This window comes from Triturus cristatus, chromosome 11 (genome assembly GCF_964204655.1).
Source record: "Triturus cristatus chromosome 11, aTriCri1.1, whole genome shotgun sequence".
NCBI classification, from domain to species: domain Eukaryota; kingdom Metazoa; phylum Chordata; class Amphibia; order Caudata; family Salamandridae; genus Triturus; species Triturus cristatus.
In genome coordinates, this window is record NC_140594.1 from 1,123,223,203 (window position 1) to 1,123,246,326 (window position 23,124).

At 45.4% G+C, this 23,124-nt stretch overlaps 1 protein-coding gene across 1 annotated transcript in view; it reads right to left on the reverse strand.

Moving 5' to 3' along the window:
• LOC146786163 (uncharacterized) overlaps positions 1–23,124 on the reverse strand; it is a 656,587-nt gene that overhangs the window by 469,358 nt on the left and 164,105 nt on the right. Inside the window, exon 2 of the mRNA XM_085635693.1 lies at positions 776–886. Coding sequence (XP_085491819.1) covers positions 776–886 — 111 coding nt within the window. The remainder of the gene's footprint in view (positions 1–775; positions 887–23,124) is intronic.

The window sequence follows — 23,124 nt, forward strand, 5'->3', positions numbered from 1 at the left end:
ATTGTGGGCCAAAAAGAGGGATCGCCACCGGTGGGAGCATAGATATTTAGAAGCGAGACTGGAACACCCTTCAAAGATAATTCAACATTTAACCATCTGCCGGCATCATCTGAGTCCTGAGAAATGAGTGTGAACGAGAGGGATTTACGGCATAGTATCATGACTCCATTACGCTTGCCATCACCTGGGGAGAAGAAAACTTCCCCCATCCAACCCTTTTTTAATTTTAACGATTCAACCTCCGGAAGGTGGGTCTCTTGTAATAATGCGATATCCGCATCCAATTTGGCTAAGTGAGATAGGACTCTTTGCCTTTTGATGGGAGAATGTAATCCCCTAACGTTCCAAGTGACCAGTTTTAGTGACATAGATTGTTAAAAAGAAAATGATCTAAAAATATAAAGTAAGAGTCTGGTATAATGAAGAAGCATTGTGAAAAGTGAGAGAGTGAGAAAAGGAGTAATACGTAAGTCAGTATCATAACGGAGAAAAATGTATAGAACAAATAACCGAAGCCAGAAATGAAATCTGAACATAAGAAGGAAACGGAATTCATCAGTAAAGAGAAAGATAAGTATAGTAAAAAAGGAGAGAGAAAATGAAGGAAAAACGACGGAAACATAAGCAATAATGTCCAAGAAAATAACGTTAGGTAGATGAGAAAAAATCAGAGTAGTAAAGACACAAAATAAGCAATTTATCACAAGATTTGAAACAAATTGAAGAACCAGAGACAATACAACATAAAGAACGCACGACAAAACATAAAACATACCTACAAAAGGGAAGAGTGGGTGGGAGGGTATGTGGAGCCACATGGAGCAGACAAACGTCCAGGGAGGGCCCAGCAGGGCTCGGGGAAGACCTTGTGACGAAAAAGTCAGAACTGTGAAGCAAGAACAGAAAATGAGACTTAGTACTGTTAAGGAACTGTGAAAGTATAAACCGTGAAATTATGAACTAAGAAGAAGTAAATAACAACGTAACATAAATTTGAAGCCATTAGTACGGTGGTAAAAGGCGCACATAACTTACAATACTTTAAAGAGTAAATTGTTGACAGCTGCTCAAACTGGCTAAATAAAATCAACAAAGAAAAGGATAACAACAATTAAAACATGTTGGTGAATAATTCAAGTGATATGTGAAGAGGAACTTCCTGAAGAAGTCGTGGCATCCATCTTATGGGAGTTGATGAAACTCTGCAGGCAAACTGGATCTTCGTAAGTCGTAGTTCTATTATTGTATGTGACTTTGAAGAGACATGGGTGAAAAAGGCCATATCTGGCCCCCATAGAACGTAGATCTGGTCGTAAATTTAGAAAAGCTTTACGCCTCTCAGCTGTAGCTTTAGAGTAGTCCTGCGCAAAAAACAATGTGGAACCTGACCATGTGACGCGTTGAATAGCTTTGGCTGCTGACAGCACCTTTAGCAAATCCGTGTACTCTAGAAAGTAGATAATGACACCTCTCGGCCTTTGTGAAGATGAAACAGCAGAAGAGGCTCGCCCTAATCTGTGGGTTCGTTGTATATTCAACGTAGTTTCTTCTGGCATGCGAAGGATTTTAGGGAGGAAAGACTTGAAGAATACAATGGGATCATTACCTTCGATCCCCTCTCCCAGGCCAAAAATGCGTAGATTGTTTCTCCCGTTACGATTTTCAAAGTCCTCGACCTGCTTCTGGAGGATTGTAATTTGAGAATGCAGAAAAGGAACACTCTTGGTAGTATCGTTAAGGGAGGAAACATTGTGTTCAACTGCAGTAAGTCTTGTATCAAGTTGCGCCCAATTGTCTGAGAGAGTTTGCAGTTTGGAATTAGTCTCCTGCATAAAAGGTCTGAGGGCCCTTATCTCCTGTAACAACAGTTCCATGGAGACATCTGAACACGGCGAAGGAGGGTCTTTTTTTAACCTTTTCACTTTTGATTTGCCGGTTACAGCAGGTGCAGGATCCATAGTCAAGTGCGTGTTATCCTTCGAGTGATTGTAACTCTTCCAATTTAGATAATTGTGAAAAGAGTGTGGAGTTTTTAATAAAAGAGCGCTGTGGTATAAGCGCACTATGATGACCTCTTGTCCTGCCCATGAATTGAAAAAGTTGGTAGTAAAGTACAGAGACGAAAAAGCTGCAGCTTGAGGTGCGTAATGTTTAAAAGCAGGGTTTACAGGCAAAAATATTGATAAGAGTTAAGAGGTGTACTTTTTCAATTCAAATAGACTTTATTCGGATTTCAAAAGGTAACTTGATATTTGCTATCTCAGTGGGGTCACCAAAGACCTTATTCACTTAGCTTATTGCCATTTAAAGCAACTGCAAGGACCTTCCATAAATTCAACATGGAAAACAACTGTCGCACCCGTAATGTGAGTGGATTATGAAATGCCAGTATATTAAAATATCAAAAGAGAGAAGAGAAAAAAAAGAAAGAAAAAAAATGCATCTTATTAGAGTTGTGAGGAAAAAGCATCATTCAAAATGGCGGCCGCTGCAGGCATCCTCAACAACTGTAAATAAAAGTCCCAGTATAGAGAAACTAGCCCAGTTAATACAAAGTCACATAGTCACTGTGGGCAATAGGGAGCCACGCCCCCCAGATTTTTTTTTTATTATTTCATTTTGCAAACCTATGAAAAGTTTAAAAATATTAGAAAATAAAAATGCGGCCATCTATAAATGGTGTTCACATGCCTGCAAAAAATATGAAATGATTCATTGCAAAATATTTTTAAAACGACATGAAATGAAAGAAGAGATTGGGGAACCAGGCTTTGTACTTCTATGGACCTCTTTGGAGGTGGAAATGGATGCGTGCACAAGCAAAATTTCACTCAAAGTGAAGAGAGCCAATGGTTGAAGGGAGCTGGCCAATTGCCACAAACCTGCATGGTCTGGTGGGTAGAAGCAAAACGAAAATGAAACTTGAACAGGCCAGGACTTACACATGTGGAATTATGAAAAATACATCTATACAGTGAGATGTTAATACATTTTTCGTTTTGTTTAAATGTGAACTGTCCTAGATACATTGTTAACTAATTATTATTACTGTTTTTTAAATTAATTTATTTTTTATTAAGATTTGCTAAAATTTTAATAAAATCTAATTTAATAATTGAAGATAATCATGAGGGCACTGCAGGATGGGGGGCACAGGGCATTGCTTGGTAGTCTCGGTACAAGTTGTTGGAAAGGGGACAGTACAGGACAAGTGCGGGCAGAACAGGTGATTTCTCAGGTGGTGGTGCACTGTCCTGTGGCAGCTCCTGGCAGAGGATGAGTGATGAATGCCAAGCGATGCTGTGTGGCGTTCCCATTGCAGTGCCATTTTCAAAGGCACTGCCATCTTTGAAATAGGAAACGCCACGGGAACCGCCATGCCACCCGCCCGCCATACCACAAAATGACTTGTAATCCGGCAGGCAGGAGCGGCTCTTGGTGGTACGGGGATGCCCTTAGTGTGGCACCATTTTATAGGCTGGTGCTGTTACTGAGAGCCTCCTGAGCTACTCAGACTTTCAAGAGAGGAATACAGTTTGTAAAGCTTGAGACCTAAACAAAAAGTATAATTTTGTCAGTACTATTCTAACACATAAATGTTGAGTTCATATTTTCTGTGAGGAGGCTCTTGGATCCTAGAGCACCTTTTAGGATTAGTCAGAGGGTGATCTTGGATCAAGTAAATTGCCCCAAAGAGGGCTTGTTTGCTTTAAGAACTGATGATTAAGTTCACTGCCTTTGTGCAGTCTGTCACTGATTGTATCAATATGGTTCTTTTCCTTTGCAATTCGCATATTGATGCTATGTCTAATTGAATTGTTGTTGTGTGTTTGACTTACAAATACAGTCATTCTGCCACAAGCTTGTGTTTATTGACTATTAGATTGCTGTTTCAAAGAGTTCAAACTCATGTTGATTTTCTCCAAATGGAAAAAACATTTTAATTGTTGCTCATAATAGCAGTGCACTCAGTATACTGGTGTCTGTTCACCAGCAGTTTGCTGTTCCCATTGCAGTGCCATTTTCAAAGGCACTGCCATCTTTGAAATAGGATACCGCCACGGGAACCACCATGCCACCCGCCCGCCATACCACAAAATGACTTGTAATCCGGCAGGCAGGAGCGGCTCTTGGTGGTACGGGGATGCCCTTAGTGTGGCACCATTTTATAGGCTGGTGCTGTTACTGAGAGCCTCCTGAGCTACTCAGACTTTCAAGAGAGGAATACAGTTTGTAAAGCTTGAGACCTAAACAAAAAGTATAATTTTGTCAGTACTATTCTAACACATAAATGTTGAGTTCATATTTTCTGTGAGGAGGCTCTTGGATCCTAGAGCACCTTTTAGGATTAGTCAGAGGGTGATCTTGGATCAAGTAAATTGCCCCAAAGAGGGGCTTTTACTTAATCTGATGTCCAGATATTGATATATGATGCTACAAAGGTCTGCGTCTAAGACAAAGTCGGGGTAACGGCCCTCAAGAATGCTGCAAGCTGTGTTACTATCAGAGCGGAGTTTTGCTGCAGCCAATGTCCTCCTCATCACAGATGCAGGTGATCCCTGCCTTCTGATCCTGCTAACCTCCCAAAAGCCTTTAACGCTCTCGACCACCAACCCTCATCAAAATTCCTTTTGTACACACAGGATTCACAGAAACATTGCTGCAGTGGTTGTCCCAGTACCTATCTGATGGACCGCGGTGCATCCAGAGAAACACATTCACAGATTCACTCCTGGATTGGTTGTTCATGATCAGCACTTATACCAGTGCCGGCCGGCACGGATCGGGCGGTGGCGGGGGGTTAGAGGGTTTTAAAAAGGGGAAAAAACGTCTTTATCGCCGCGGCTCTCCTCCATCTCTCTGTCAGAGTCTCTCCCCAGAGACAGGAACAGGAAGAACCCAGGCTCCCCAGAGCCAATCACAATGCAGCACTGTGATTGGTCTGAGCGCCATGGTTGAGTGCTCAGCCAGGGAATGGGAACCTGGCATGTTCTCCTAGCAGGCTGCATGGAGAACATGCAAAGTGCCCATGACTGTTCAGTCGGACCGAGAGGGCCGGTCAAACATTCATGCGCACTTGGAGTGGGCAAACCACTCCTCCCCCTGCTACTCTGTCATCGTAGCAGCCCCGCCCGCAAACCTGCACAAGTAGGAAAACAAACTGATAATAACCTCGAGCTATTATAATTTTGTGTTGCCTTTTATTTCCCTGCTGCAAAGCAGTGGGGCGACGCTCCTCCGCCTTAGCTGAGGAGCAGCCACTGGTTTATAGAAGACCCACCCTGGTTCCCGTCAACTTCATCCAGCACATGATGTACCCCAGAGTCGTCCTCGCCAATTATGGCCTATAAATTCAACATTATGCTACGGATGCTCTACTGTATCTTAAAATGGGAAAGACTGAACATCAAAGGGCTCAAAACATTACAGGAAGGCAGGCCAGCACCAGACTGAAGATGAGAAGTTGAAAAAGAGAACAAACTTGAACACAAGTTTCATCACACTTTCCCCATCTCTCCTGCAATTCCGAAAAAATCTGAAGACACATCTTTATAAAGAGCAGTCAAGGTCCTTTACAAATAAAACTGCTATTGACTTAAATGTTCGTTTCTTACTGAAGATTCCTACTGTGTTTCAATAATTCTTGCGTTTTATTTTATGGAAAGTTTTGTTTTGGGATTCGGCTTCTCGACTGTGTTTTTTTAGGTCAGTTATCGCTCCTGAGGTCACAGTGCCCAGTTGTTCTGTGCCAATAGGGCGCCATTTTCTGGTCCAGTTCTTTGGACAAAGCTGTACATCCTACCCCTTGTTGTCTCAGCTAGCCACAGTTGACCCAATAGGAGGACTGATGCGCATAAACAACAGTGTCCTATGAAAGATAATCCCCGACTGATAGCATGGAGTTCTACTAACATGGAGCAACTTGGCAACCGACTGTCAGCACAGGGTGACACCTGCCCCTTTTCTTTCTCTGCAAATACATCAGCTGTGCAGGCATTACCTTAGATGCACATGTAAGCCCCTACTGATGCACCAGGTAGATTTCTAAGGAAAGCCAGTGTATCCTTGCATGTACATATCTGGGAAGGGTAGGTACAGATATTTGAAAAATAGTGCAAACACAAGAAGATGAAGGACGGAGCGCCAAACCGTTTCAGACACTCACCCCCAGTCACAGATCTGGTTTGAATCCATCATCATTCTTTAGCTCACTCCGCCACCCCAGTTCAGAGCATCTATATGAAAATCAGCCTTGACCCTGTGCCTCATGGGAACAGTCCAGCCTGTACTGCCAAGCCAGGTCTTAACTGGACCGGAAACAAGCATCCTGGGACTGGTTTCTGGGTAACACCCTTCATTAGCCAGGCTAGCTTAAATCCAGTGGCAAAGTGAGCAAGGGGCCCACGTCTGGGCATACCCTGCCAACTTAGGGCGAACAAAGCAAACACAAGGAGATGATGGACGGAGTGCTGAAACTTTTCAGACACTCACCCCCAGTCACAGATCTGGGTGGAATCCATCATCATTCTTTAGCTCACTTTGCCACCCCAATTCAGACCCAGCTTTATGCAAATCAGTCTTGACCCTGTGCCTCATGGGAACAGTCCAGCCCAAACTGCCAAGCCATGAAAAATAGTAACATGGCCAGAGTGGCGTTGACCCGCCATCCTAGTGGTAATGCAGCGCTAACAAGGAAAATTAGCAATATTTTATGACTTAACAAAAGTTGTGGCTTGAGTAGTGTGTTTCAGTCTAGAGTTGCATTGTGGCACACTGATGGCATGCTGCAGGTTATTTATTTTATCATGAGGACGGTGTTTCAACATTTACATCCATGGTCACAAGGAGGGGGTATTATGATCAAAATTATGCACTTTTCATGTTTGTTTTTAAGGACTTTTAAAGCAAACCTTTGTTAATAATGGGGCAGCTTACATGGTCATACCACTAGATGGCTCCAGATGCCAGAGCAGACATGTTTTCTCTTTCAATGGAGAACATGTTTTTTAATACTTAGAATCAAGTAATCATGGCACCTGGCAGAACTGGAAATCTAGTCCCATGGGACCTCGCAACAAGTTTTGCACTCAGGTCCCACAAACACTTAGGACCAACCTATTACAACCCATACACAGACCTCCAGCTATTGTTAACATCTTGTTCCTTTTTTGTTTAAATTCACTTGCTAATTGTGTTTGGAAGCTGTTCAATGCAGAAAAATATTCCCTGGTGTTATTCCTGAGCGGCCCCTCTTCTGTGTTGTCTAGCGGTTATATATGATTAATACGCTACACCTAAACCCGCTACCTTATCCTTATGGTTCTTGGTCCAGGGTAGAAGGGCTAGAAGTTGTGTCCGGGGGCAGTAAATTCCAAATTTGTAAAGCACGAACCTATCACCCCTGGGGGTATCCTGGCGCTGGGGGGCCATCGGGGAGATTAAGTGAGCTATTTCCCAGAGTCACATGATGCTGAGTTGAGCCGCCGTCTGCGCTGGAACCAAGAGCCCCGCGCTGCAGAGTCAGCGTCTCTGGCTGCTGCCCCACATCTCTCTGTCTAAGCAGTAAGGGCTACCTACCTTTCTGCTTCGCTACATTTTATCTCAAAGTAAGAGAGTGAACTTTCTCTTTCATGAGTGATAGCACTGCGGCAATTCCCGTTGTCTACCGTAGAGCCTCATTTGCACTTGATGGCCCTCGCAGTCCGAGACACTATAAAAATGAATGAACTTAACCCCGGTGCTCCAGGCCCACCAGCTTTAATTGAGGTTTTGATGAAGGGAACCTGCTGAGAAGTCTGAATGCTTTTCAAAGCTGATCAGGCTCCTGCAATCTCTGCTGCTTCTCCATCTGTCCCTAGCATTTATCACTGAACCTTTCCTCCAAAATGTGCCCTTCTACCTCACTTGCCCTACCCACAATGCACCACTCATTATTTACATATGCATGCACATTATAGGACAGCCTTCAAAGATGCAGTCATATGAGTATTCATAGACAATGCTCACAGACTAATATTTAGTTTTGGAGCAGGTAAGGTTACCTGCTTAGCACCCTGTGCTTTCTTCACTTTCATCCCCTACATCAGGGTTTCTCAACTATGTCACTAACATGGCCCCATTTTCCACAACCTCAAAATCTGCATTTTAAACATTACTTTGTTCATCATAGTTCATCGACTCTGCCCTCACAAGAGGGCAGCCGTCCATTGGCTCACTGGGAACCGACCCTTTAATGTGTGAAACACTGCTCTGGTAGGTAGCATAGTGCTAACTAGTTGTGTTCTCGACAGAAATAGCAGTGATGTCACCAATGAAAACCAAACCTTTTTCACCAGGAACACCTCTCATGTATAAAAACTATCTCTGATGAACTTCTGTGGGAAACGGTGCACGTTATGTTTTTCCTAAGCGCTGTGTTCTTCTAATAACTCAACTATCATTTTTGAGTATATATTAATTTAGCTACGTTTATGTCATGTGCTGGTACTAACAAATGACTCTGTGTTCACTTTCAGAACCAGTTTGGGTCAGTTCTCTTTTCTCCTGTCCTCTGTAGACTGTACTCCATACCCAGCCTTTGAGTAGGACGATTCTTCGCACTTGCAGAGTATCCAGCCTGGAGTACCCACAACAGAGGGCCAACGAGGTGTGAGCTTTCTGCAACCAGCTATCAACAGGCACTATGAACAGTGATCCATAAATAGACAAAAGGCTGGCCTCACTTAAAGGATACTCTCACGCTGAACAACAGAGACTGCAGCCCACTCTTCACCTCCACCATATCACAAGTGCTTGTGCTACAGGAACACTAATCACCAGCCTCTCCCTGCAAAAGGACATAATCGAGAATCTAAGGAAGCCCTTTCTCCTCTTACCCCACATCACTGTCAGGGTTCACCGCTTCCCAGATTCAGGAGTGTTGGCAATACACTTCAACTGTCTGGGAAAAGAGCATCATCTCCATCTTATGCACAGGACCATGCCAGGTGCTCCCAAAGTGGACCTGCATGACTCCATTACTCAGACTCACTTTTACACACATACATATACCACACAGGCTGCATACACACATGTTTACATACACTCTGGATAGCACTAGGATCTGGGTTAGCGCATAGAAGCGAAATGTTACAGGAGTGGACCAGCAGACCTCTACAATAGTGATAAAGATAAAAAGTTCTGGTCACTACTATGAATTCACAAACATGACATGTTGCCACCTCCACTCTACATGTTAAACCCATGACAGGGACAGTAGTCCATGGTCAAACTAATAAGGAAATATTTTAGTGCATCCCTTCAGGTTACAGGAAAAGTCTCATTCAAGTCAAGGGACACACCTGGGCTACATATATCTATATTCACTGAAAAAACCATAGATTTCAGGGATGTTATAGTTAGTTGCACATTTCACTCGTACAAAACCATAGAAATTCGGCCGTTATAGTTAGTTGAGCTAACTATAACTCATGCCCCCACAATGCACTGCTGAGCACGTCATATATTACATCATTCATGACATGGTCAGTGACATCACTGATGACATCTCACATGACATCGCTGATGACATGACTGATCACAGCAAACAGTGACTGTGTGTTTCTGTAACGTTTAAATATGTTTTATAAATATATTGGCCAAGGTATATTGAAGAATGTGTGGGTATATAAGTGTGTGGATGGAGGATTTAGTAGGTGCGTGACTGACTGTATAAGTGAGTCATTAAATGTGTCTTACTGAATTCATGGGTTAGTGACTAAACTGTGTGAATGTCTGTATCAGTCTGTCTATTGCTGTGTAAGCTACTGCATTGGTTTATGAGTAGCTACATGATTGATTGGTTGCCTGAGTATTTGTATGGGTGCCTGAGTGTGTGTGTGTGTGGGTGGGTGGGAGGTGTGTGACTTTTGGCATAAATGTGTGAGTTCTTTATTCACTGGGTGTATGGGTTCAAGACTGCATGTGTAAACAGCTGTATGGGTGGGTAAGTGTGTGTATGGGTGTGTTGGTGAGTGAATGGATATCTCAGTGCTACATGTCCAAATAACTACATATGTAAAACGCAGTGCATGAGAGAGTTGGAGTATATAAATGACTATACGTGAGAGTCAGTGATTGTGAGAGTGCTGTATGGATGAGTGTGTACTTATATCAGTGATTATATAAGAGAGTAAGTATATGTTAGTATTACTATGAATAAGTGAGGTTGTGTGTGTATAATTGTATAGCTGAGTAAATAGAAGTGTGATTGATTCTTTGCATGACTGACTAGATGTGTTAGTAACTCTGGATGAGAGGCGGTGTGTGAGTGTTTGTATAGGTGTATGAGTGCCTATAATAGTGTTGTATAGATGAGTCACTGCATGTATGAGTGACTGTATGGGTGAAAGAGTGGATGTGTGTGTGGACCTAGGAATCAGTGCGTGCGTACGTAGTAACTGGTATTGGTGTCTCTATTGTTTCAAAAATGGTAGTCTGTATTTTAGAGTGGATGTATCAAAGGTTTTATTAAGGTATGAGGAGGTGCATCAGATTTTCACGTGATTGATGTCATCAGTGATGTCATTTGAGACGTCATCAGTGATGTCACTGACCATGTAATGAATGATGTAATATGTGACGTCATCAGCAGTGCATTGCGGGGGCGTGAGTTATAGGTAGCTCAACTAACTAGAACGGCCGAATTTCTATGGTTTTGTAAGAGTGAAATGTGCAACTACCTATAACGTCCCTGAAACCTATGGTTTTTTTCAGTGAATTTCAAATGATTTTTAAAAGCTAATTTGTAACTATAACGTCCCTGAAACCTATGGTTTTTTCTGTGAATTTCGAAGGTTTTTAAAATGACAATTTGTAACTAGAACGTCCCTGAAACCTATATTTTTTTTAGTGAATTTCAAAGGTTTTTTAAAGGCCAATTTCTAATTATAATGTTCATTAAACCTATGTTTTTTTCAGTGATTTTAAATTAGCATTCCATTCTCAACCTGGAGAAAATTGCCACAAATGAGAGCAACAACTAACGCTAATAATAATAATAAAATAGGCGATAAGCTGCGTTAGCAGTAGGAATGTAACATTTGCCTTTTACTGGTGTAATGTAGGATGACTACTGACAGTGTGAAAGGGAGCCCAGCCCAGAATCACATCTGAAGACCAACTCATGTCTTAGAGCTACTGATCATGCACCTCCCACACCCAAGAAGGCCACAAAACCCACTGCCACCACCCTCAGGACCTTCCCCCCGGACCCTCCCTACTAACACTGAGGCAGCGCACAACAGGACAGCGAACCTTCCAAAAACGGCATGGCCCCTCAGCCACACAATAGCTGAATATTGCGAGATGTGGCAACCAAACATGTGTGAAGGACGCAAGTCACCCACCAATAATAATGCACACAATACCAAGTGTAGCGGTGATGTGCTGGACAGGCCTCACTATGCAGAGCACAAACCTCTCCATGTGTACATATACTGCTGGTGCTTGTAGTGTTGTGGACAGAGGACGCAACCATGTTACCTCAGGCAGTGGGGAAGATCTCAGTCATGCACCTGTGTCGTCATCCCCTGTAAGCGGAAGCGCAGTGGGCTGGTCCAACGTACGCCACTCCAGCATAGAAGTGTGAATAAATAGGCCGGGGCTCTGGGCGTGGTTCACTTGTGTGAAGGCCAACGCATCTGCCAGAGCGGTGGCCTTCACCCTGCCACGTAGCTGCCGCCATGACCACGGGCCTCTTCGACACAGGCCCCTTGAGAAGACAGCGGCACAGCTAGGCCTGGGCGGCAAATTCCGTTCCGTTCGCGGAATTTGCGGAATTTGGGTAATTTCGCGTTCCGCGGAGAACGCGAAATTGCCTAAAAATCTACGTTCCGCGACTTCGCGAAATTGTTTGGTTGTTCGCGTTCTCAATATGCATGTTCGCGAGATATTTCACCCCGAGCACGCAAACAGCGATCGCGAACAGGAAAAAAGTATCGCGAACAAGCAATTCCGCATGTTCGCGGAATTTCTGCGTGTTCGCGGAGATTTTTTACCGTTTCGCGGAGATTTGCGTAACGCGATTACGCAAATTCCGCCCACCCCTAGGCACAGCACCACAGAGTTATGTCTGTACACACTACTGCCTTCGATCTACACTGCGGACAGCAGGGCTCACAATTCAGATGGAGTCGCGATTGCAGATGACGCAGTCCAGTAGGCAAGACACATTGCTCCCAGTGTGGCCCGTACGGACCACGCATCATCGCACATTGCTTACACGTTGAGCACCAGAGGTACCACTAACTCAGTGCACCACAAGTCAACGCCACGTGGCCTTATTAAGGCAGAAATCATTAGACACAAGACACTGCTACCAGTGCAGCCCGCCCGGACCATGCATCATTGCAGGGTGTGCACACGCTGAGTGCTTCAGGTGCCACTAACTCAGTGCACCACAAGTCACCACCACGTGGCCTTACTGAGGCAGAATTCATTAGACAAAAGACATTGCTACCAGTGCGGCTCGCCCGGACCACGCATCATCGCAGGCTCCGCACACGTTGAATGCCTCTGATGCCACTAACTGTGCGCTCAACTCAACGCCACGTGGCTGTGGGCCCCTGCTGACCGCTACCTCTGGCCTACACTGCAGTCAGCACGGCTCACAATTAAAATTGAGTCTTGATTCATTAATTACAGAGTCCAGTATGCAACTAACTACAACGTCCCTGAAACCTACACAATATCCTTTTAGTATCCTTACTTCAAGAACTTTTTTATATCAATTATAGCTTTAATTCAATGACCAAATTCTTCTTGCACGTCCAAAGGAACACTGAATGGCAGTCTACACTGCGGCCAACAGAGCTCACAGTTCGAATTCAGTCTTGATTCATTCATTTCACAGTCCAGTAGGCAACTAACTATAACGTCCCCGAAACCTACACATTTCGACAATGTATTCCATACATATTTCATCTTTTGTTACCTACACTGCGGTCAGCAGAGCTCACAATTTACATTGAGACATGATTTATTAAGTGCAGATAGAATTATACTCTATGTCCTCGGATTTTGTCAAGATGAAGTGACAAAATCATTCCTCGATGTCTGTGCTGACTACCGCCTTCCATCTACATTGCGGACTGCAGGGCTCACAATTCACATCGAGTCACAATTGCAGATGACGCAGTCCAGTAGGCAAGAGACATTGCTACCAGTGTGGCCCACCCGGACCACGTATCATCGCTGGCTGCGCACATGCTGAATGCTTCTAATGCCCTGTCGGAGGTGTCCTGCCCACCCCTGGAGAATGAGCCACTACACTCGAGTATCGGGATTGGGTGAGTTATTTTTATTCCAGTTCGAATCACACTTGTGAGCAACAATCCACGATCTGGCTTTTGGTGTCTTTCCCTCCTCTCCACGGTCTGTCTTTCACTCTTCGGACTTGCACTCCACGGCTCTCCGGGGTTGTTTAAGGAGGGAACAAGACACAAAATATACACGTGTGAGATGAGGGGCGTGGTTCAAAGGGGATAAAGGGCTAGGGGAGTGTGGGAACACCGGGGGCCGTCACCGTAATATTCCTTAAGAGAAATTAATAAGAATACTCGTAGACGAGTGTGAGGGAAGAAGACAAAAACAACTACAGAGCTTCTTCGAGTCCTAGACACTCACAGCCCCGTGCTCTCCCCGCCTCCCACTAGCGAGTCCCTCCCCGTGAAAAGGTAAGCCCCAGGACTTGGTCCCGTACCTTTCCCAGCCACGCTCCTCCGGGAACGTGGCGGGGCGACTCGTGATGTCGTTGGCCTCCTGGCTCTCCACTTCTCCCTCCGATTCGCCGTTCCACAGTCCGGACTGCGTCCTGCGCTCTCCGTCTTTCGGATGTCCCCGCCTCGTCGCCGCTCCTCGCTCTCCACTCTTCCACGCCCTCCGCTGTTCCAACTTGCCTCGCTCTCCACTCTTCCACGTCCTCCGCCCTTCCGACTCGCCTCGCTCTCCACTCTTCCACGTCCTCCGCCCTTCCGACTCGCCTCGCTCTCCACTCTTCGATACCGCTGCTCCGCTGATCCACTTTCTCTCGCTCTTCTCCTTCGACTCATCCGCTGGCTTTCGCGCCGCAGTCCTCTTCCTGATGGGCTTTACAATCAAGCAGAGTGTCTGATTGGTCCGTGTCTGCTGACGTCGGCCCCGCTGTTACCTCCTCCTTAAAGCTCCAGTCCCCGATAACGGAATCATCAGCATCCTGTGGTCAGGGTGGAAACGAAGAGTCATTACTGTCTCCACCCCGACCCTCCCTATTAGTGGCCGTGTGACATGCCCCTATCTCAGTGCAGCACAACTCATGGACCCTTTATGATACAATATTTTGTGTATAATTTCACATCTGGTGCCCCTACCTTAGTGCAGCACAAATCATTGACTCTTTATGATTGAATCTCTGTGTCTGATCCAATGATTACTGTTGTACTTGTTGCCAGCACCAACCATTCCCGGAGGGCTGGCTTACACTCACCCCACACACATCCAGCACAGACGTCACTGGACATGTGACCCTGGTAATAAAAAGGAGGCGAGCGCACGTGCCCGTACCCATTTCACCTGTCTATTTGTGTCCGTGTGTTCATTATGTATGCAACATGCTGCCCCTGGGCCCTACCACATTACATTGTGCTCTGGACAGCGTATGCAACCAACTTACCTTTGACAGTGGGAGAAATCTTTGGTTATGTAACTTTGTCTCGGTCATTGTACAAGTACGTACGTAGAGACTGGATGATTAGAGTATTGCAAGGAGAGTGTATAGTGAATTTATAAGTGCGTAGGGATTGGAGGAGTGATTTTATAAGTACATATGTTGTCGCAGCCTAACTCCGACAACGAGCTTGTCTCTAATTGGCTGCCCTCCATGTTCCAAAAACTGAAATTTGGGCTTTGCATGTCCCTGTATTGCTACAGCTGCAATACTCCACTGAATGTGCAATAAACATTCACATCCACACAGATGTGTCATGTCCACCATCTTTCTTGTATGGAACTATGGATGAATGTAGGATCAGTGATTCCCCGTACCTTCCATGTTGGCCATGTTGTGGGACTTGGCTCACAGAGTGACACATTGACGCTTGCGACCCGGGTGACGGCAGCACTACAACAAGAACACCCGCATGGCAGTGTTGCCAGATTTTTTAAGCATTCTCTAGTCCAAAGCCAACCAAAAAGTAGCCCAAAGTAGACCAATATTGCTACTTTAAGGAAGGAGGGGCAGGGGCATCTTCAAGCTGGTGTTGAATGCATTGGAATTGATGTTGCAGCAAGCTGCCAAGTAAATATTTGTCTAATAAAGCGCTTTAACATACTACTTTGCTGGAGCGCTGTATATATATTTATAATCTGGTAACTAGCACAAACCAAAATTTTACCGCACAACCGGGAAAAGTATAGCCCAATTGTGCGTGATCTAGCCCAATATGGCAACAGTGCCGCACCAGTTGATTCCTCATACAGCTCACGATGGAGCCACGCCCATAGCTCCGGAGTCATTCTTCACAGCGATTTTCATTGTAGTGATCTGCTTGTCAAGGTCTAGTTGTCAGTATGCTACAGCCACTCCCTCATGGCTGGTATACACCCACACCACACCAATCCAGCACAGGTGTCACAGGACACGTGACCCTACCAATAAAAAAAGATCGGGCACACGTGCTCTACGCCATTTTAGAGTTGCTCCCACCGCATGCACTGTGATGGCCCGTCCCGGTGGTTCGGACACCTCATGTAGGCCTGGGCCATCGAACAGGGAGGACTACGGCCACGTGTGTGGCCTCACTGGTTACTGGGTTAGTGGCACCGCAAGGACTGAGTGGGTGTGCAACCTGCGAGGATGATAGGTGCACTAGTATGTCCTCTGCCATGGAAAAATCAAGACGCAGCACCAAATGTAAGACTTGTAGGCTTGCGGAGCGCGGCTGCATGATGTGGAGGGTGCCCTGTCCACGAAAAGGTGAGCAGTGAGGCCTGGGTGCGCAGCGGTGGGCAAATACGTCTGGGCGGCGGGAGTGGATGGGGTGCAGCAGCCTGGATGCACAAAAGCGGCACAGCGATTTAGCCGTACGCAGTCATATATACTCTGCCATTACTAATTTTGTACTATGTTTCAGATGTGGGAGCTTGAGGGCTCCACTAGGTCCCGGCATGTGGTTGGAGACACAGCGGTGGCCTAAAGGTGAGCTGTGAGGGTTTTGTCCACAGTATGGACACTCACTGACCCTCTTCATCTCTTCTTTTCTCTCCTTCACACTCTTTCTCTCGCTCTTCCTGTCACACTGTTTCTCTCACTCTTCCTCTTCCTCACACTCTCTCTCTCTCTTCCTCTCTCTCACTATTTCTCTCTCTCTTCGTCTCTCTCACTCTCTCTCTCTTTCTCTATGTCTTCCTCTCACTCTTTCTTTCTTTTTCTCTCTCTCTTCCTCTCACTCGCTGTTTCTCTCTTTCTCTCTCTCTTCCTCACACTTTCTCTCTCTCTCTTCCTCTCTCTCACTGTTTCTCTCTCTCTTCGTCTCTCTCACTCTTTCTTTCTTTTTCTCTCTGTCTTCCTCTCACTCTTACTTTCTCTCTCTATCTCTCTTTCTCTCTACTTTGATTGACGCATGACGCACAATCTTATCTTACTTTTTGTCTAGCAGGCCTGCGATGATGCGTGGCCATCCTGCAATCAACACTCAACCTGAATTGTGAGCTTGGCTTCGCCGCGTGTACACAATGGGTGAGGAGGTTGCTTCGACACTTGGTGGACACGGTGGCGGAAGGTGAGCAGAGAGGCTTGCTTGCGCAGCAGCGGGCATTCACCTCCGGGCAGTGGAAGGGGATGGGGTGCAGCAGCCTGGGTGCGCAGTGGCAGGCAGTCACCTCCGGGCAGTGGGAGTGCATGGGGAACCGCAGCCTGGGTGCACAGCAGCTGTCATACACCTCTGGGTAGTGGGAGTGGATGGGGTGCAGCAGCCTGGGTGTACAGCGATGGGTAGACACCTCTGGGCAGTGGAAGTGGATGGGGTACACTAGCTTGGATACACAAAGGTGGGACAGCGATTTAGACGTGCGCAGTTGTATGTACTCATTTATTACGGATTCCATACTATCTTTCAGATGACTAAACCTGAGGGTGCACTATGTCTCGGCACGTGGTTGGAGACACACTGGTGGCACAAAGGTGAGCTGCGAAGATTTTCTCCAGTGTCAACACTCCCTCTCCCTCTCCATCTCTTCCTTTCTCTCTCTCACACTTTCTCTGTCTCTTCCTCTCTCTCTCTCTCATTCTTTCTTTCTCTTCCTCTCTCTCACACTGTTTCTCTCTCTCTTCCTCTATTACACTGTTTCTCTCTTTCTCTCTTCCTTCTATCTCACTCTCTCTTTCTCTGTCTTCCTCTCTCTCTCTCTTTCTCTCACTCACTCTTTCTCTCTCTCTCTTCCTTTCTCTCACTCTTTCTCTCCCTCTCTTCCTCTCTCTCTCTCCTTCTCTCCCTCTCTTCCTCTCTCTCTCTCCCGCTCTCTCTTCCGCTCTCTCACTGTTTCTCTCTCTCTGTCTTCCTCTCACTCTTTCTTTCTTTTTCTCTCTCTCTTTCCCTCACTCCCACTGTTTCTCTCTTTTTCTCTGTCTTCCTCACTCTTTCTTTCTTTTTCTCTCTGTCTTCCTCACACTCTTTCTTTCTTTCTCTCTCCTTTGATGGATGCATGACGCACAATCTTATTTTGATTTTTATATAACAGACTGTGATTCACGAATCGATGCCCCTGCCCCACACCACCACAGCCGAATGCGTGTAGAACCTGCGATGATGCGTGGCCATCCTGACAACGCCTGAGAAAGTTGATTCGGCATGTGGTGGACCCTCTTACACACACGTCGGTGGAGGAAGGTGAGCAGAGAGGCTTCTTTCCTCAGCAGCGGGCAGTCACCTCTGGGCGGTGGGAGTGGATAGTAGGCAGCAGCCTGGGAGCACAAGAGCACACAGACACCTCCGAGCAGTGGGAGTGGATGGGCTGTAGGAGCCTGAGTGCGCATTGGCAAAACAGAGAATTAGGCGTGTGCAGTTGTATGTACTCTGCAATTACTAATTCTATACTATCTTTCAGATGACTAAACTTTAGGGTGTACTATGTCCCGGCACGTGGTTGGAGACACACCGGTGGTACAAAGGTGAGCTGGGAAGATTTTCTCCAGTGTCAACACTCCCTCTCCCTTTCCCTCTCCATCTCCATCTCTTCCTTTCTCTCTCTCACACTTTCTCTTTCTCGGTCTCTTCCTCTCTCATTCTTTCTCTCTCTCTCTCACTCTTTCTCTCTCTCTCTTCCTCTCTCTCACACTGTTTCTCTCTCTCTCTTCCTCTCTCTCACACTGTTTCTCTCTCTCTCTTTTCCTTGTATCTTACTCTTTCTCGCTTTCTCTCTCTCACCATTTCTCTCTTTCTTTGTCTTCCTCTGTCTCTCACTCTTTCTCTGTCTTTCTCTCTCTCACACTTTCTCTCTCTCTCTTCCTCTCTCTCACACTGTTTCTCTCTTCCTTGTATCTCACTCTTTCTCTCGCTCACTCTGTCTCTCTTTCTTTGTCTTCCTCGCTCTCTCACTCTTTCTTTGTTTCTCTCTATCTCCCTCACTCTTTCTCTTTCTCCTTTGCTGGACGCATGACGCACCATCTTATCTTTCTTTTTGTCTTGCAGGCTGTGATTCACAAATGGTCCAGCGATGACACGACATGGCTGTACATAGTTTTATTTGTTGTTGTTTTGTTTTAATAAAATGTTTTTTATGTAAATCCATACATGACTAAGATTCTTATTTGTCCAACCTCACAAGCATCTTCTTATTAATAATTGTACAACATTACCCAATTTTTTACGTTCCAGATTTCCTAACGTGACTGTCACATTTGTTTGTGTGGGTTGGGGGGCGAGGGGGGATGGCGGACAAGGAGCTCCTGCTGGGGGATGTCGGAGCAGTGCTGGGTAGCCGACCTGCATGATCGTTGTCTCCATTGCATCTGTTCTCAGAGACTTAGAAGCCGGCGGGCTGGCTCGTAGATGAAGAACTGCGAGCCAACTGGCAGGCTCATAGAGGGAGAACAGCGGTCCGTCAGTTTGCAGAGGGAGAGCTACGGGCCAGCTCGTAGCGGAACACCTGCGGGCCGACTAGTATAGGGAAAGGTGCGGGCCATCAGCTTCCAAAGGGATAGCTGCGGACCAGTGATGTGGGGAGAGGGAGTGTGAAGAGCGTATCTCGCAGAGAGAGACCTGCGGTATATTTCCAGTCTTGGCTTCACAGATACAACTGCGGGCCCAAGAACTCGCACCCGAAGAGCTGTGAGCCGACAAGTGGTTCGCAGAGGGAGACTTGCGGGCCCAAGAATGTTGTTGGAGGTATGCTGCTGATGGAGGAAAAGGGTGCGTTACCTGCTGATGTAGGGAGACGCAGCGTTAAAGGGGTATCTCGCACAGACAGAGCTCCGGTATATTAAATTGCCCCCGGGACTTTTATTTTATATTTTCACTCGATGCGAGGCACAAGATGGCTGCTAACACTTCCTGGTTTGAAGTGTTAACAGCCAATCGGAGGCAAGCTCATGCTCGGGAGTTAGGCACCGTCCAGATATACCTAACTTTTTTTCCTTTAACATCTCAAAAACTACTGAACGGATTTGCAACATTTCAACAAAAGCGCGCTTTCTGGACCAAGACCTTTCTCGCCGCCAAATTTAGCAAAATTCCGTTCAGCAGTTTGACCTGTAGCCTTGTCTAAAGTTTCCTATGGAAAATGCATTGAGAAAACACTTTTTCGGCCCCCTTTTTTTCTCAGACCCCCCCTTGACCAATCTCCCTGTAATATGTCTTCGCAGGTGGATGGCTCCGATTGTGGGTGCAAATATCTCGCAATAAACTTGCTTTCAATCAACAACCAACCTTGTACGTCCTCAATATACCCTATAACTTTCAAGATACAAGCTGATCAAAAAAGAGAAACTTTTTGGAAAATTTAGTAAAGATTCGTCAAACAACGCCAAAGTTATAAGCACATGGAGGGCTCCGGGGGGGGGCGCGCAACGCTCCTCCCAACATGAGTGAAGCCCCGGGTCTGCGAGGACCCCAGCAGGCACCCGCAGCCCCAGCGAGCCCCCGCTATTATTTTTTAAGAAACGCCCCCGGGACCTAGCCCACCCCGGGTGATCATTAAAATAAAACGCGACCTCAGCGCGAATTTCCCCGATATTTGTGTTTTTTTTTTAAATGCTTTCTTTGGCCCTGAGGGTCCTTCTGGGAGCCCCTGAGCAGGCCTAGGGGGTTAGGGTGTTTCTACCCTGAGCCCTTTTCTTGTTTTATACCTTTGTTTTTCTGTTTTCTGGTGACTCACTTCTACCGAGTCACAAGATGGCTGCCAACACTTCCTGGTTTGGAGTGTTGGCAGCCAATCACAGTGAAGCTCATGCACAGGACTTAGGCTCCGCCCAGATATCGAAACTTTTATTTTTCTAATTTCTCAGCAACTACTGAATGGATTTACACTATTTAAAAAAAGGTCGCTTTCTGATCCAAGCACTACCTTTTTGCCAATTTTGGGGTAATTCCGTTCAGCAGTTCGGGCTGTAGCTTGTCGCAAAATTTCCTATGTAAATCATATGGGGAAAACGCATTTTGGGAACCCCCATTTTTCTAAGCCCCTGCTTCACGAATCACCCCCAAACTTTCAGGATAGGAGCTGACCTGGATGGACTTTTTTTTGGTAGAATTTTGCAAAGATTCGTCAAACGACGCCAAAGTTATTAGCAAATCACAAAATGCTTTTCCTATGGAAACTAGGTTGTAACTATAACTACCTACTGGTGACTGCCAGTAGGTAATAAATATATATATATATGTTCTCTCTCTCTGTCAATCTCTCTCTCTCTCTCTCTCTCCCCCTCCCTCCCTCCCCCTCCCCTCCTTTACCCTCCCATCTCTCCCTCTATCTCTCTCTCTCGCTCTCTCTCTCTCTCCCTCTTTCTCTCTCCCTTCCTCCTTTACCCTCCCCTCCCACAGTGAATGGCCAGTCGAACAGTAGCACTAGAGATACACGTTCATGCACAGCTACTCGTGAGCCATCCACTAACAAGCCAAGTGCAGCGGTACCATTACTGCAATAGAAAAACGGATCCTTAAAAAGGTATGGTACCAAATTATTGTTGCCACAATATCTTCTGTCATAACTAGCATATTGTAAATTTCAATTACAAAAATATTACTCTTTTAAATAGAATAATTACCCCTCAAGGGGTGATATTTTTGTAAACAATAGTTAGGACACAATTTTCACATAAGAAGAATTTCTGTAGAACATATTCTAGCATATTACTCATCAACAGCTATAAAAGAGGGAATATCTATTGGTGTTCACGTGACATCAGAAGAAAATATGATAACAAGTGAGAAAGTGAAACCCTTGCGCATAGGTAACGTTGAATTTAGCGGGCTTTCAGGCCCGCTTAGGCTACAAAGAGATAAAGTGTTTGATTTAGAGTTTGCCCACAGGTTACTCTGTCAAATGTGACAGATAGCCCTCTCACTGTATGGCAAGTGCAATAGGCTTTAATATAGTTATAATACAGTGGATGGGGCATCCGCCATTTTTGTGATGGAGCGTGCCATCCGCCAAACGCTAAACATCACCCAAAATGTCCCTGATCAACAACATAAGCCTTAGCAAACTTAGATGACTCAGTGCTACAGGTGAGTAACTTAAAAATATGTTGGGAAACCAGAGAACATAACAGGTATATTTGTAATGGGGACGTTTATCTTGGCACAGAATAACAGGTGTTTATTGTTACCCAACTGAATGGTACACGTTTTGTTGACCTCGGAAGCATGGAAGGCTGAGTGGACCCACCAGGAATCAAACCTGCGGCCATGAGGTCAAACACAAGATTCTGGAGTGGGTGTGTTAGTCCAGTGAGCCACCAGACCCCGCGTAGTCCAGATCTGGCATCAAACTGTACTAAAAGGGACACAGAAAATGCAAATCTATACTAAAATGCACAACCCTCAGGCCACACGTTTTTGACGATTGCCATTCTTATAAAAGGCCTGACATTTTGAAGAATGGGCACAAGTGTAAATTCTTTTGTAGAAGCAGGGAGAGGCACTGAGTACTTTGACCTATGGGAGTGCCCGGTGGGAGAGGCAAGGGAGGTGCTTGGCCGGGCATGCGCACGTGTGTTTTTACAGGGTCGCACAGCAGGAGATGAATGGAAGGTGCCATAGATGTTTCACTAAGTGTGAGCAGGTGGAAGCATTGGCAGGTTTAGTTATTGCTTTCCGCAGGACTCCTTTGCAAGCCTGACCATAAAATGGTTACCTTATTAGGTTAACTCTTTGGAGATCGATCCCAAGATGGCTGATTGCTGTCAACACAGTAGGGTAGCCATTTTAAGGCCAGGCTCTCACACGAGTCCTAATAAAAGAATTCTTTTAAAAGGCCTGCCGCAATAAAACGTGTTTTTTTTCAAACCCTAAAAGTTGAAAAAAATAATTCTGTATAAAAAAGCATGTACAAGATCAACAATTCAGTTTTTTTTTAACTTTAGAGATGTAAAATACTCCATCATGTATTGCAATCAAAGCGCGCCAAAGACGACAGAATGGCACCCAAAAGCATTAAAGTTATACTAATGTGAGGATTAGCAAAAGGCCACTCAATGGATAACAATAGGTCTACTACCAGTTACATAGTCAGGTTAGACCTAAAATGTATTCAACTAAACTAAAAATAAGTAATAACATATCACTACACCACATTAATAAAAAAATAAAAGATCCAATAAAAAATAAAGTCTTTTATCCCATGGCTTCTAAATGAATAAATAAAAGCCAGGGCCCACAGCTAATGGCTAGTTATTGTACTGAAACCACTTGCAAAAGAAGAAGGTTTTAAAAGTCACCCAAGACCTCAAGAGGGTAGACTTGCTCTTTAATTCTGGGGCTCGGAGTTTTGTTCTTTCGAGCAGATGGCAGCAGAGCACTGATTGCCAGGGCTTTCGGGTACCTTTGTCTCATTTCACAATCGTATGCAATGGATTCTTTCATCAACATTAAGGGACTTTGAGTCCAGTGC